This window comes from Populus nigra, chromosome 2 (assembly GCF_951802175.1).
Source record: "Populus nigra chromosome 2, ddPopNigr1.1, whole genome shotgun sequence".
Classification (NCBI taxonomy): Eukaryota; Viridiplantae; Streptophyta; class Magnoliopsida; order Malpighiales; family Salicaceae; genus Populus; species Populus nigra.
This window is the reverse complement of record NC_084853.1, coordinates 35,156,271-35,171,706: the sequence shown is the minus strand read 5'-3', so window position 1 is coordinate 35,171,706 and position 15,436 is coordinate 35,156,271. Positions and strand designations below refer to the sequence as shown.

General features: G+C 34.1%; 1 protein-coding gene across 1 annotated transcript; it reads right to left on the bottom strand.

The window, feature by feature from the left end:
- Positions 1-2,986: 2,986 nt before the first annotated feature.
- On the bottom strand, positions 2,987-15,314 carry LOC133681518 (DNA replication ATP-dependent helicase/nuclease JHS1). The gene is made up of 34 exons (XM_062104570.1): positions 14,831-15,314; positions 14,569-14,742; positions 14,269-14,478; positions 14,024-14,086; positions 13,687-13,890; positions 13,530-13,583; positions 13,385-13,446; positions 12,523-12,655; positions 12,243-12,353; positions 12,022-12,118; positions 11,724-11,806; positions 11,045-11,110; positions 10,571-10,726; positions 10,397-10,452; positions 10,218-10,275; positions 9,981-10,091; positions 9,847-9,903; positions 9,622-9,756; positions 9,275-9,529; positions 7,890-7,964; positions 7,569-7,690; positions 7,377-7,449; positions 7,149-7,253; positions 6,817-6,984; positions 6,083-6,152; positions 5,853-6,004; positions 5,465-5,542; positions 5,287-5,379; positions 5,070-5,207; positions 4,509-4,548; positions 4,336-4,409; positions 4,059-4,196; positions 3,742-3,861; positions 2,987-3,511 (listed from the first exon to the last, which is right to left on the bottom strand). The coding sequence occupies exons 1-34, from the start codon at positions 15,191-15,193 to the stop codon at positions 3,344-3,346; spliced, it is 4,062 nt and encodes a 1,353-aa protein (XP_061960554.1). The 5' UTR covers positions 15,194-15,314; the 3' UTR covers positions 2,987-3,343.
- Between the last annotated feature and the right edge of the window lie 122 nt (positions 15,315-15,436).

The following is a 15,436-nucleotide window of genomic DNA, read 5'->3' as shown; positions in this document are numbered from 1 at the left end:
CCACACTTTCATTTCCTAAAACTCTTCTGCTCTACTTAGGGTGTGTTTGGTATTGCGGTTGCTGTTGTAGTTGTAGTTTTAAAAAAGTTGTTTTATAAAAAGTACTTTAGTTGAGGTTGGTTTGGAAAAATATATGTTTGGTTAAAACTGTGGTTGAAATTGAGGTTGAATAAAAAGTTGTTTAATGTGTTTGGTTAAAAAAATACTTTTTAAATTGAGGTTATAAAATAATTTAAAAATATTTTTAATTTAAATATTGTAGATTTAACTACTATTATTACATCATGAAATAAATAATATTGATATCAAATATTTTTTTTATTATTCAATTAAACTATATGCAATGTCATCACATACGAAATCTACCCAACAATGACTATATTTTTCATGGTTTCTTAAGCACGCAACAACAAAAACTGAATTTTCTGTTACGTCATCAAGCGATATTCTTCTAATTTTTTGAATAAAACACAATTAAAATAAAAATAAAAACTGAATTTTTTTTAACTGAGTCGGACCCGGCAAGAACATAATTAGAATTGCGATCAAATTCTACAAATGTTACGTCATTATGCGATATCCTTCTAATTTATATAGTGTTATTAAATAATATTAAATACTAGTTTTTCGAGTAAAACTCAATTTTTTAAAAAAAAATTTCCAATTTCATTACGTACAAAATTCATTCGACAAGATAAAATATAATTTTCATGATTTTTTGAGCATGCAATAAAATTAGGTAAAATATTATCAGAAATAAAATTGGAATTACAGTATAAGTAAATTTAATTCATCTTAAACTATTTTTTTAACAAAAAAAAAATATTATTCACGTTCACATGAATAGTGTGAGTGAAATCAATTAATTGGACTAATTTTTTTTTTTAAAAAAACCCTAAACTTTTAACAGTGTAGCACACTGGTTTTTCAAAATTAAAAAAAAAAACACTGCTTCACCCTTTATAGTGACACAGCTACAGTGGAGCATGGCTCCACTGTTCACTGTTCAGTGAACAGTGGAGCCACGCTCCACTGTTAGATGAGAAGCATCAAAATGCTACTTCTCATGAAACTACAGTTTCATGTGGGTTCTATCCATCAAAAACAATTTTTTTTGGGTTACCAAACGTTAATTAACGTGGCTGCAGGTAAACCTCGCCCGTAGCTACGTTCCCAAACAGCCACTTAAGCTATTTCTTTCTTCTCCAACACTTTTTTTCTTTTTTCAATAACACACTCTAAACTCAACATCATCATTAATAAACACAAGAAACCCATTTAATTTGCACAAGGACAATATTAATATAAACCCTAACTTCCTCACAAATTAGGAATTTCTAAGTGTCATGCCAAAAACATAATTAACTGTGAAACTGTTGCTTAAAAACTACTTTCCTAAGTGTATTGGATACGATTCAAAGGTCATTCATTGTATTGCCTAGTTTAGTATTCACCTTCTTCCTCTTTAAACTCTCATTTTCTCTCACTAAAACCCCACTTTGATTTCTAAACTCCCTTGCCCTCTATTTTCTTTCTTGTTACTTGAAGAATCCTAGCTAAAATCACTCATCGTACCCATTTTCAAGTTTTTTCTTTGCATTTTTCCTCTCTTTCAAGCTTCTCTTCTTCCTCTTTTTTTTTTTTTTTTTTTTATTCTCTTGGTCGGTGACCTTGGCTGGAATAAAAAGGTTGATTCCCTCATATTATTTTATTTTCAATTAACCCATTTCATTACCAGGTTATTCTCGACATATTTACCAATACTGTAAAGTTTTAACCGGGGCTTACAACCCCAATGCTTGTCTCATTTCATTTTTAATACCAAAAATAAATATTTAATAATTGGAAATTCCCTTTCCAATTATTCACCTCTATTTCTATTTTATTTTCCATTATTTAATTTATCACGATAAAATTTTTTATTAGAAATTTACAACATGTCTTCTCTATCAAATCATATTTATTCTGAACATCATAATTATTGATTTTTTAAATAAAACTTGAAATTTTTTTCAAATCTTATTCTACTTTATGCAAGAATTTCATAATCAATACTATTTAAAAACATGTAGAATATTTTTTTTAATTTACCTGGGATGATAAATATTTACTCAAATATCTTCATATAATTCATATTATATCAAATATATGTTAATTTATTACCCTTAATTAAGACAATGTGTTCTCAATATCAAAGCATGAGATTCCATATAACTTGGTGACCTCAAGTATAGGGATTACTTACACAATTATTACGTGAGTTTTTTCATAAACACAAAGATCTCTCCAAATTACACAAAATATATAAAATTTTTATGTGGGTTATTTCAATGTATATGTCATCTGACAAACATCTATATATTAGTTTTAGGTATCATTTATATTTCATCTTACGAAAACAATTACTTCTTTTTATAATGAAAAAAAAAACACTAGTTTAAAACTGGGTTAATTTAAAACTAAGCATCATAATTACTAACCTTAATATACCAATAGCGCTACATTACTAACCTTAATAAACCAAAGTTCGATATATATGTATGATATTGAATCTATTACAATGAATTAAACTGGGTTAATTTAAAACTAAGCATTTTACAATCTAGTTTATCTCTTTTAATTTTTATTTTTTTAATAACATTTATATAAATATTTTTTATAAATATCAAATCAATAACAAACACTAGTTTCACTTTACCTCACTGTACTTTTTTATTTCTTTGATGATTAAAATATTTTTAAACTAATTTATACATCAATCAAGACAAGACTCTAAACATTTGACAAGCTAAGCATTCCCACAATTTTTTATTTGATGTTTTATCATTATTAAATTTATATGAAAGAAATTACAAAATACCTTCATAGAATTATAGTTTTAAATACATTTTTTTTGAGTAATTTTTAATTAATATCGTACAATATTTTCGTTATCTATGTTATGCAAATATAGAAATACAAATGAATGGCGCTGGTTGATACCGGATTCAGATGTAAAAAATAAATAAATTATTGCTTAAACCTTAATATCTAAGAGCTCAGTTAACAAGTTGTTCTCAAAGTCCAAATTACAAATTTTAACTGGTATAAACTGCACAAACCTTGGTAAGAGCATTTGGATGATAATTCTTAAAGTAACTTTGTCCGCCGTGAGGATGCGATCTTCACATTTTTCTTTCTTCTAGTCGCATATTTCCTAATGCTACAAAAAGTCAGTGATCTCATTACCTACACAATCTTTACCGCCCCAAACGCCAAATCTTTGGCGTAATGAGAAGAAGCCAATTCATGCCGTCACCCGTTTTTCTTTTCTTTTTCCTTTTTGGTGAACTGAAAGCAGTAATCATCTGATTTGAGAACATCTTTTCAGCTCTCCTTTGTGCTCTTCGTAGTTGATATCTGTCTTGGACACGTTGACAATGCCTGATTGCTCTTCAACCTTCTCAACAAGAAGCTTCAGCAGCGGGACCTTTGACAGGGTTTTGCACGACCCTACTAAGATCAACTTTTTCTGTGGATACAATACATACAATGACACAAATATTATATCGTGAGACTTTTACTGCTAAATACTCAACTCAGTTGATGTTTGGAATGCTCTTCATCATTATTTCTTTTTTCCTTTTTTTTTCTCTCTCACCATAATGCAACAATTTCTTTTCAAGCAAAGCACAAAACAAATCCAAATTAACTGCTATAACAGGAAAGACTAATATTAGTAAGAGCATTTATGCTGCCTACCTTGGCTCGTGTGAGTGCCACATTAATCCTATGCCAATCTCCAAGCAACGAAGAAGTACCATTTCTTGGATTTTCACTGGACCTAGCAAAGGATACCAGTATGCATTCCTTGTCTCTTCCCTGGGCAAACAAAACAGAGCATGTAAGAGACGCCTAGGAAAAAAAGAAAAAGAAAAGGGTGAGCAGTCATTAATCTCCAGTTAAAAGAATGGCATAATGGGATTGGTCTCAAATTTATATAAGATACGTGCTATCATCTTTTGACATTAAAAAAAAATTATAATGCTTTAGTTTTGTAAGATATTATTCATCCATACCTGGTATTTATCAATGGTATGAATCTCCACAGAGCTTACGTTAACAGAAGCTCGGATGAGATTTGCCTGGGAATTATAAGGGGTAATAATGCCAATATCATCACCTACAATCCCATTATTAAGTAATTCCTTTGTGACCTATATTGAAGGTGAAAAAATGAATGAATACTGTTCATTATATCCATACACCACTTATATTGCTTGCAGCACAAAAAATCACAGCCATGTCGAATCATGGATGGCAATGCAATTTACATGACTCTTGGAGAGAAAATACCTCTGCAACTATGTAAGCTTCTATTGGGTTATTCACAGTTTTGGAGTCCTTTGCCTCGTAAGCTGGCAGCATATCTTGAGTTTAAGAAAATGACTTGGTGAAAAAAGTGAAGCCATGTGATAGAAACCTATTTTCAATAGCAAAGACAGGAGGGTTGAAAATTTCTTGCAGACCTGTGTTAATAAATATGACGGGTCTGCCAGGATTTAATACCTGCAACCATAAATAAAAGAAGCAAGTTTAGACAGGACCTAGATAAGCCCAAATCTACCACATCAATTTCAACCACAGTCAAACAAGGTTTTTAGATTTACTTTAAGCCAATTTCTACCACATCCTCCACAAAAAGGGCATGGTGATCTCTAAAATTTAGACTAGAAGAAATGCACAGGATCAGATCTTTAAAAGAAATGTGTCATATTTCTTTGAATGTGCATGGCCAGCTAGAAGATCAATCAACTTGCTTAGACAGAACCTAGATAAGCCCCAATGTATGAGTGCATACATAAGCAATACGTATCCAGTTATTTATAAACACAAATGACTTTGATATCAGAACAGAATGTCCTCAGAGCTAAATGCCTGCTCATGGAAAAACCATATGGTTTCAAGTTTCAACAATTATATAAAATGAAAATACAAGTCATTCTATACTTACATTTTGATCGAAAAAAAAAAAAATACAAGTCATTCATGCACAAAGATATGAGCTACAAAAAAAAGAGAATGATTACCTCCTTTAGCCATGATGAACAGGACTGTAAACCTGAAAATTTAAGCCTGGCATTTGCTATCTCAGAAGAACCACAACGCAGTCTGTCACCATATATCAAGGCATTTGATAGTTCCATAATGTCTTGACACATGCGGTACTGCATGAGAACAAAACTCATTTTTTAGTGACCTACAAGAATCCAAAGAAAAAGAAATCAATTCTGAAGTTAAAGAAACCTGGCTTTGCAAAGCTGAAATTGCTTGAGGATGTGCCTCAGAAAGCCTACAAAACAAACTTATCCCCATTCCATTCTCGCGAGCCTCTGTACTCTAGAAAATTTTGCATAATAGTTTCAATTAGAGTAAGCCAAAGATAAGAATATTTAAACAATTGGAATCTAAGAAAACTTTATACCTGGACAAGTGGAGGCAGTTGATAGTGATCACCAACAAGAACAAACTTTGAAGCAAACATCAAGGGTCCCAAAGCTATCTGAAAGGACAAATCATTCATTAACCTAAAGTTTAAACATCTGCTCTTCAGTAACTCCGCATACAAATTACTATCTCCTCATTCATTCCCCAGAAGGCTGATTAATTCACCCCAACAAAACAGGTGTTAATTTTAGCAAATCTATAGGCAAATATTTAGATATATATATATAAAAGTTACTGTTGCAAATCTCTCAACTAACTGATTCATGCTACAGAAAACAGACACTTCACACATTCTACCACAACTACTGACATTAGAAGAATCAACTTCTTATAGAAATCCAGTCAGTATAAGAAAGAATACATACTGGGAGGGTAATTTGTCCAGCTTCATCCATAATGCATACATCAAATTTCTTTTTGGCAAGCAAGGGACTAGAAATCCCCAAGCAGGTTACTGCAACAACCTTGACTTGCTCTAATCTTAATTTAATGTCTTCTACACTGTGTACATCCATTGCTGTCATAAGCTCTATGGTTAGAAATGGAAGAAAAATCAAATGTTGTGTTGGAAATAAGCAGAAAAATCTTAACTCACCAAAAACGCAATTGGCACGGACTTCCTCATGGACAACTTCATGTCTTCCAATTCGTAGAAAATCAATACCCTGCAACCTTTTTTTCAGTAATGTGCAAGAAGAGTAATAGCGATTCAATGTGAAACAAAGATGCTACAATTATACCCTACAACTGTAGAAATGCTTAAAAGCATAACATGGTGTTCAAGTCCACCAGAAAATTTCTCATCCCGAGTTGGGAAGCTTTAAACAATAGACTGTACAACTGGCATCTAATGTTTGGACATGCGAAAAGAAGATAGGTTGAGATGAGATTAGGGATGATTGCAAATGATGAAACAGCAGTTATGGTGCATGGAAAATTTATTGGCAACTGACGTTTTATGTATCCAGAAAGTTAGGGCTGAAGATGGCAGGGGCATCCCAGAGTTTAATGCTTTAAATCACACAACTAAAAGTGAAATTGACTGGAAAATCATTCCCAATGGTTTAAAACCTTGTTTATAGAATGATACTACTATCATGTACTCTGTCCCTTCAGTTATTGAAGTTTCTCCTTTTCTACGCCAAAATCACAGCTAGTGGACAATTTCTTGTGCTAGATATACAAAACATTCCAAATAAACTACCTATAATCCAAAGTTCCAAACTGAATGTCCTAGGTATAGACAGTGACAAATTTGCAAAAGACATTAAATACAATGGACAGGTGACATTTTCAATTAAAAAAATAGCAGAAATGATAAGAGGTGACCTGAGCTTTTAATTTGATTAGTAAATTATCAATTGCAGAGTTTGTGTAGGACGTGAGCAAAATGGATGCACCTCTCATCAACATGGCCTTGACAGCATGTACCAAGGTCGATGTCTTTCCAGTTCCAGGCATCCCTAGTATCAGAGCATAATCCTTAGCTGTAAGAGTCTGGAACAGTATATTTGTGGATTAATAAAAATAAAATTGTCCAGAATTATACCAATAAAAAAGTAACACAATTTTCACATTTCAAGAGATTGCAACTAATTTAACAACAGAAATAACTACAAGAAGCATATATATGCTTGTGTTTGTGTGTGTGGGTGACAAACCTTCAGAATTGCCCGACGCTGATCTCCATTTAAATTCTTCACTGACCATATATAAGATAGGGCTGGATCTTGACTAAATATACATCCACTGTCAAATCGAGGAGCCTAAAAAGAATGCAAATGTTTAGACCAGGAAAAGACAAATATAGGGAAAACAGAGAGCAATGGGATTTGACTGGGAAAAACAACAAAACAAAACAATTTAGTGATTCAGCATCTAGAATTCACCTCAAGATCAACAATCATCTTCCTAAGGTGAGAACTTTGTTCACTTTGGAGAAACAGTTGTACAAGGTTGAACCTTCAGCAATGAAAACAAGTATAGATTGAGCCAAAGTATAATGTACCAATCCGATGACAGTTCTGATGCTATAGGTGAAATGAAAATTTCTTAGGTGCTAAGAAAAAGACAAAAATTACCGCATAACTGAAAATGAAGTCATAAACTCGTCCTTGTCAATCTGCCAGACCTCCCTAAAGAGATCATGTGCTTCTGACGAAGAATTGCTGCCAGGGAGTCTTAAGTGCTTAGGAAAAGAAACCTACAAGTTTTGGCAAAAGAAGGATCAGCTTTGAAATAACTCTTGTGAATATGACAGTTTTAACAACAGCCAATGCTGCTACTTTCATAGGCAATAATATGCCATCCCTGTAAAGCAGGGTAAACGATAATAAGCCAGCTTTTCAGTTTCTTACTTGGCAAAGGTTCATACAAAGAGTAAGAAAAAATACTGTGCTTACAGAAACATGGGACCGACTGATATCTGTTATGAACCCACTTGCTACAGTTTGATGGCCAAATTTGGTACTAATAATCTACACATAGAAAACAACAAATCAATTAATTGCCTATAAAATAAGTAAATATGACTACGCTCTGTAACAAATGTTTAATAAAGTGGAACATTTCACAGATGCATCAGCAGCTCATAAATTGTCAATTTCAAGCTCTCAAACATATGCAGTTCATGCATCAAAATAGAAAGTGGGATCCAAGCAATCAAGAAAAAAGAAAACTTTTGGCATATAAACTAAACCAGGACCATATGTTTGGACTCCAAAACTACATCTGAAATTTACTTCTAGAATATGCTTGACAAATACTACAAAAATTTAATATTCTGATAATCACAGATAATATGTGAGTACTTGAAACGACAGGAAGAGGTAAAATACTGGACCATTAAGAATTAAACATATGGGAAATGATATTGTTCAGGAATCACTTGGATACCACAACTTAAATGGAAAAATCAACTTTTGAACATTTGAAGAATAATCCATAAAAGATGGCTTGGTAAAGAGAATGTGTGAGGCTGTGAGAGAAGAAATACAGTCCCCATTCGAACAGCAATAAGATCTAAGACTCGAACTCTTTAAGATATAATCTCACAGTTGGTGCATAAAAGATAGTCAAGGTTATCATGCAAATGATTTCTACAATAGTACGAAGAAATTCAGCACCAAGAGGAGAAAAATTCCAAAAAAAGTTCATAGATTCCATTGTAACAGGTTTTGCATATCATAAAAGGAAACGTAAAGAAACTGGACAGGTAGACAAGAGGAAATAGAATATAAATCTAAAACGTAAAATAAAAATTACTAAGCACAGTACCCTATGAAAGATCTTTAGCAACAGAACAAACATCGTCCACTATAAAGGACAGATCCTCTTAAAATCTTAATATGCTAGCCCCTTTACAATTGTCTCTTAAGTTGCAAAAGTAATATAAATCCAATGAAAAATGACAATTTAGGATAGCCAATGGCCATTATAATATGTCAGAGATAGATAAGGGCACTGATAAAAAATAAGATGCAAACTGTACAGAAATGTGAAATGAACATAAACATGCTTAAGAGATAGAAAAATCTTAAAAGCAGAAAATGCATAACACCTACAAAAATACACTTCTCAAATTATTTTAAAATTTTGACCTACGTTATGATAATTCAACAATAGCATTACCATTGGCCTTGGAGCCAAATGGCAACTGGGATCAGGTATAAACAAGGGGATGCCAATTCAACCCCCTCCACACTACTGCTGATAAAAAAATGAAAAAAGAAGAAGAAAGAAATATAATTGCATCATGCACCACATTTTTTTTTCAGAATTACTGTACCACATAGTCTCCACTTTTAAGTGTATAATCGAAATCTTCTGCTGAAGAAGAAGGAAAACTCAAAGATTCTCCCCCAGAAGCATGCACGTCATGAAGAGGCATTTTTTTATGGACAAAACGATAAATGAATCGGTTGTCTTTGAGAGATTTCTGATATGGAACTCGATCTGAAGTATCAAGAACAACAGAAGAAAGGCAACTAGTGGAATGATCACTCTTCAAACTATGTGGACGCCATATTCTGTTTTTTACAAGCTGCAACAGTTGACAAAGGAAAAGGGCACATCATTTTACTAGAACTAAATTTATGGGGTTTACTACCTGTATTTCTTAAAAAGTGATTTCACCTGTGTCTCTTTAGCCTCTAAGTCAATCAACTGATCCCAGCGTTGAAGGAAACTGTAATGAGCAGTTGTCAGATGATGAACACGTGAATCAAACAGATCACCTAGTCCACTACTCTCTTTGCTTCCACCATGCACCTGCAGCATTTGAGACGATTGAAGATGAGATTTTCTTACCAACTACACAAAACAATTTGCATTCCTTAAGCTCAAGGAACAAAACTTTACCTTATGATAGATTGTACAGACATCAAGATGGCGGCAACTTCTGCACATATTTAGGCTCTGAAATGGAAACATTTATGAAATTAAATAGAATTTTCCACAAACTCGTCATTCTAATAGTTCAATAGCAGTCATACCTGTAGCATTGGAGGCAATTGCTGAGTTCTTGATGCCTTAAGGATGTCATTTGCAAGCCCATTTCGACGCATGATTAGCCCAACCACATCAGACCTTTGAACCGTGATTCCCTTCACAAAATTAGGACACAAATACTAAATCATCTTAAAATATGCAGAGTAATAGTTCTCAAAGATGTAGGCGAATCATCTTCAAATATGCAGAGAACTAGTTGGCAGGGATGTATGTGATTATACCCGTGTCTGATCTGATTGGAGGTAATACAGAAGACCAGAATCAATATGTTTCAGATACCTGGAAGCATGACAAGTAAAAGGAAAATAAAGAATGATCCCTCAATTGTTCACCAAATTAGATGCCTACACCACCACCACTCTTTATTCCAAGAAAAAGGGTACAATACAGGCATACACACCTCTCAGACATGAGAAGAGTGTACAAAATCACTTGGGCTACATGTTCCATGGATGACTGCAAAGAAGACATTTATAAGTCGAGGAAAAAACATCAGAAATAGAATTCTTTGCAAGGTTTCTCAAATAATTTAGGAATCCTTAGCACATACTTTTCAGCAAAGACCATAACTTGCCTGCCCATTGGAAACTTTCCCAGTTTTAAACTCTAGAGGCACAATCTTCTCATCTGCTTTATTTCTGCCTGACTCTACTTTAACGCGGACAGAAGCATCAATCATTCCTTTCAACCCATATTTTGGGGCCCATGCCATCTCCTCGATATCAATCACCTGCATTTAACATGGATCATTATTGCAAACTTGTCGGGTATTGTTACAGCACAGCACTAACAAATTCAAAGCTAATGCTACAGTTTTATGACAGGTAAGTGAAAAATAAACTTAGATATACTTCAGTAACAACAAAACAACTGCCAGTTGTGGGCAAATCCTGAATCAAGGCAGACTACACAGGTACAGAAAATATTTGTAAGCATAAATATGAAAGACTAAATATACCTATGTACAAATATTTGTGCAGTAAGTAGCAGTGAAGCCAATTGGCATGGGATAGTAAGCAATTTAAACAAGAATAAGCGAAATGCTAACCTCAGATATACTTAGCTTTTTCAATCCATTGTCAGGACCAAAATCAATAATGGGGGCTTTTGAATCCTGCATACAACTTATGAATCATCAGCCTTGAGAATAGATGGTCTGCATAATTTCATATGACAGGGACACAAACTCAAGTTTGTGCCTCATAGAGATTGTTTTCATCGTCTGACAGGAAGACAAGGTCCCTGTGGGACTAAGATAGTAGGAGAGAGGTGATATTTGATGAATGCATACAGCACTTCATGTAGGAGGTGAAAGAAACTACTTTATTGAGTTAAAAAATAACATGGTTACAATCAAAGGATGCAGAGGAGAAAAGATATGTCAAATCAATTTTGAAAAACTTTTTTATAATTAATGAGAATGACAATTTCTGATGCCATGAAGAGATTTCTTGATCCTAGAGAAATCAGAATTTCTTATATGTTGCATCCAAATAATCTCTTTGTCATGAACTACTGATTTTAACTGTCTTTCAGATTTCAGAGAAGAAAAACAATTAAAAATCAGTAGTTTATAATAAATAGAAATAGATCCAACACAACCTAGCTGATAAATATCAAGATTAACATTGCAAAAGGACAAGTTCAAGCAAGGATTTCCCAGCTAAACAGATGGAACCAAAATGACAACAATGCTACAATGATACAATAAATCAAATAAAGCATACCTGTGAATCTTTGAACAGGTTGATCCAATTTATTAGTTTAGGAATTGCCTCAACCAAAGTATTGAAGATATCATTTTCAATTACTGCAAAATTCCAGATAATGATCAGCAAGGTTCAACCTTCATATTAAAATGACAAAAATAAGACAATACTAGCATGATAAGGCACACTGAACTATAATAAGAGCATTTGACTTGAAAAGTTCAACAACTTGGTGAACCTAGATGATACTGCCAGGGTGAGGTTTTTTTTTTTAAGAAAAAAAACTTAATAAATTGGCATTAATATAAATACCCACCTCCACATGCATGCAGGCTTTCAATATTTTTCTGGAGTACTATTCTAGCATATTCCTCCAAAAAGTTTATGGTAGGATTATCTTGCATGAGTCCTGCCTGGAAAAGGAAAGAGATATCACACATCATGAAAATGCATCACATAGAAGCTCGTTCAGGAATACAAGTAAACCTGGAATAAAAATATTTCAGCAATTATAAGGGAAATGTTATAACATGAAACCTGAAAAATTTGGTGCAGCAAGGTACCAATTAATGCAGCAGTTGAATGCTCACTGCATTTTAGTCTCTCATCTAAAACAGTTCGACGTGGACAACTGAAACTAGCAGCAACCTGAAAGTGTTCTTATCCATTAGGAAAAAATTATCATAAAATAACAGAAGAAACATAAGCAACAGACATCTCTGCAAATATTGCAGCTAATTTACCATTAGAGGAAAGTTCAATAGAACATCAATAAAAATATGTATTTTTAAATTTTGACACCAAGGCGATGAATTACCCAAGTTCCAGAGACTAGAATGTCAGGATGAACAATTAAGAGATTATTGTCACGATCCACGTCACACTTTCCTTGGTCATCAAATTCACCAATCACATTTACAGTATCTCCAGGTGCAATGACACTATAGAACCTAAAATATATTCAAGCAACACTTAGCATATTTGTAGTGCAAACCAATACAACAAGCAGTTAGAATTCAAATCCCAATTTAACCAGCATGATATCAAAAGCAGCAAAAAGCCAGCCCCAAAAAGATTTCGAAAGATGAAGATATCATGTTCTTTTTCTTCTCTTATTTTCTTTTCCTTTTTTTTTGGTGGTGGAAGATATCATGTTCTTAGGACAGCATTAACAAACCACTAACAATAATTCATGCTAAAAAGAATCTGAAATAAAAGAGAACTTTGTATTCATTAATTTTAATATCCAAACTCAAGTCCCAAACTATTATGCAATCTCCCATTTAGATTTAGTTGATTTCAGTTGTACATTTTACTAATTTAATCCATTAGCATCCAAGCAATCACGTGGAAAACCTCACATATAACCATTAACAAGGTTGGCATGGAAGATAAGTTCTAGGCTTGCACTTGTTGAGTATGATTTGACAATGGTTATCTTGCATATAAAACACAGCATCAATAAAGTTCATCCCAACTACAATTTAGTCAACATTTGTAAGGAGTTACTAAATTGCACTTGGCTCAGTAGTGTTTGGCACTCTTGAGATCAGCTAAGCAGACAACTGCAGTCATGATTTGGGCCATGTTTACATTTTTTTTATTAGCTTGTGATGGTTCTGGAGAAGAGGACCTTAGGTCTCCATAGCCCTGAGAAACAAACAGAGAAAAAAACTTACCACTCTTCCCACAAATAGACAGTTCGCTCTTCTCCACTTTGCTCATTCAACAATCGAAGAACCTGAAAGGAAATTGATTACCTTAAGTACTTTATCAGGTCTTTGGAAGCAGTGGAGTAATTTTGACTAGAGCTTACAAAGAAACCTTATAAGGGCATTGAGCACCAGATGAATCCGCGGGCCTGTGCTTCTCAGATACCTAACAACAAGATGCATGAGAAGGTATCATGTAGAAGTATTTGGTATTTTCCAAATAAGGGATATAAAATGAGGATGCATGTGGAGCAATAAGTAAAGAGTACCTCCAATACAAGAAAATTATAATTTGACAATGGCACAGCAACACTTTCTGGTGGATCTATTGCTGCTTCATTTACTAGAGATCCAGCATTGCAGGGCATGTCATAACCATTTCCATCTTGAGTTTTAGATGAATTGACAGTACTAGGTTCTGAATCTTCAACAGAAATTGCATCTTCTACTTGATCCAAAAGCTCAAGCAATGCCTGAGAGGATAAAAAAATACAGACAGGCATATGATCAGTACTGGATTATGTGAACCAGAGCTATTTCAAACTACTAGAATAGAATGGTTCAGTGAATGGAAATAAAAAAAAAATTTATAATCCTAAGCAAAACCTTTTTGTGTTGCCTTTGATCCAGTTGATCTGATGCTCCATTGCATTCAGCAACATTAGAAAGCTGCACTTACAAACAAACCAGAAATAACGAAATCACACACCATATATTTAATGAGTGAAGCCTAAAACAACAAAGAAAGAAGCAACTTTCATATGTCGTTTAATGTTCTCATAGAATCCATTAAAAAAACATGAAGAATTCTGTACTTAATAAACAGTCAAAATATAAGACATTATAGTTACCTTTTCGTGACAATATGAAAGGGACGGCGGAGTTCTGAAAGGACTTTGTCGACCAGCAAGCGAGCAATTAACATCAGTCAAATTTACATCCTGACGTGGGTTTATTCTTTTCAATCCAACTCTACTAGCAGGCACCAAAGATCTGTCAGCACCCTTCCATGGAGGTGAAGGAACCTGCTTATCAACCTTGCCAGCAGTACCAGATGAAATCTGCCCAATTCATTGCTATCATCAAAACAGATGCACACAGGAAATTTAACAATTTAGCACAAGTTAATGGATTGGAATTGAAAAGCATACCTCGTCATTTAAAGAGGAACAAGGACGAATGCTGAAAGAATTAAGCTTTGAAGTTTCAGCTAAGAGTTGAATGAGTTGGGGCATTTGCTTGGAGACAGCTTGGAGTCTTTCACTAACCGGAGATATCTTCCATGTGACCTCATCGCCACCATCATCCTGGCTCTGCTTTATCAACTGTTTCCACAATAAATTAAAATAAATCGCCTAATTGAATAATAGGTAATTAATTAATTAAAAGAAAACGGAGAAAAATAAATAGTACCATTCCAGGAGAGAACTTGAAGCGTTGGAGAGACACCGACTTGGTGATTTCAGGTGAGACATCCATCACGTTATCGTCGGCATCGAGGTGGTGAGAATCGGAGGGTGGCGCAAATTTAGGGTTTAGAGAATTAGGGGAAATTATAGGGTTTTGAGAGAGGGTTTGGGGAATTGGAGGAGTGGGTGGAGGTTGGGGATTTTGAGAGAGGGAAAGTGCGTTTTGTGTGTGGAGATTGAAGAAATGTTGGATTCCAAACTTGGAAGGTTGTTGTTGCTGCTGCTGCTGCTGCTGTGAGTTTTGCTGGTTTTTCTTCGCTGATGAGGTTGAAGAAGAAGACGACTTGGATTTCTTCTTTGGAGGCATTTCCTTCTTCCAATTCGCAGCTCTGAAGGAAATGCAGCAAAGTCGATTTGGGATTGAGGTTTAGTTCAGTTACTACTGATTTGGGGCTCTGCGATTTCCCGCCCAGACTCAAAGGCGGCTATTTTTCATTGACCACTATTGCCTTTTTTTTCTCCTCATTCCATCCGACACCGTTTGGCCCAACCAGCCTTCAATACAACTGGCGATATTTATTGTTTATAAAATAATTAACAAAACGTAACC

Bases quoted from the DNA above. Each gene is read 5' to 3' on its own strand.
- LOC133681518 (XM_062104570.1), bottom strand. From the start codon at position 15,193: ATGCCTCCAAAGAAGAAATCCAAGTCGTCTTCTTCTTCAACCTCATCA. The intron at 13,891-14,023 runs GTTTTGCTTAGG...TTATCCTCTCAG, and splicing joins ATCAAAGGCAACACAAAAAG to GCATTGCTTGAGCTTTTGGA. The intron at 4,410-4,508 runs GTCTGCAAGAAA...CTTAAACTCAAG, and splicing joins CGTCATATTTATTAACACAG to ATATGCTGCCAGCTTACGAG.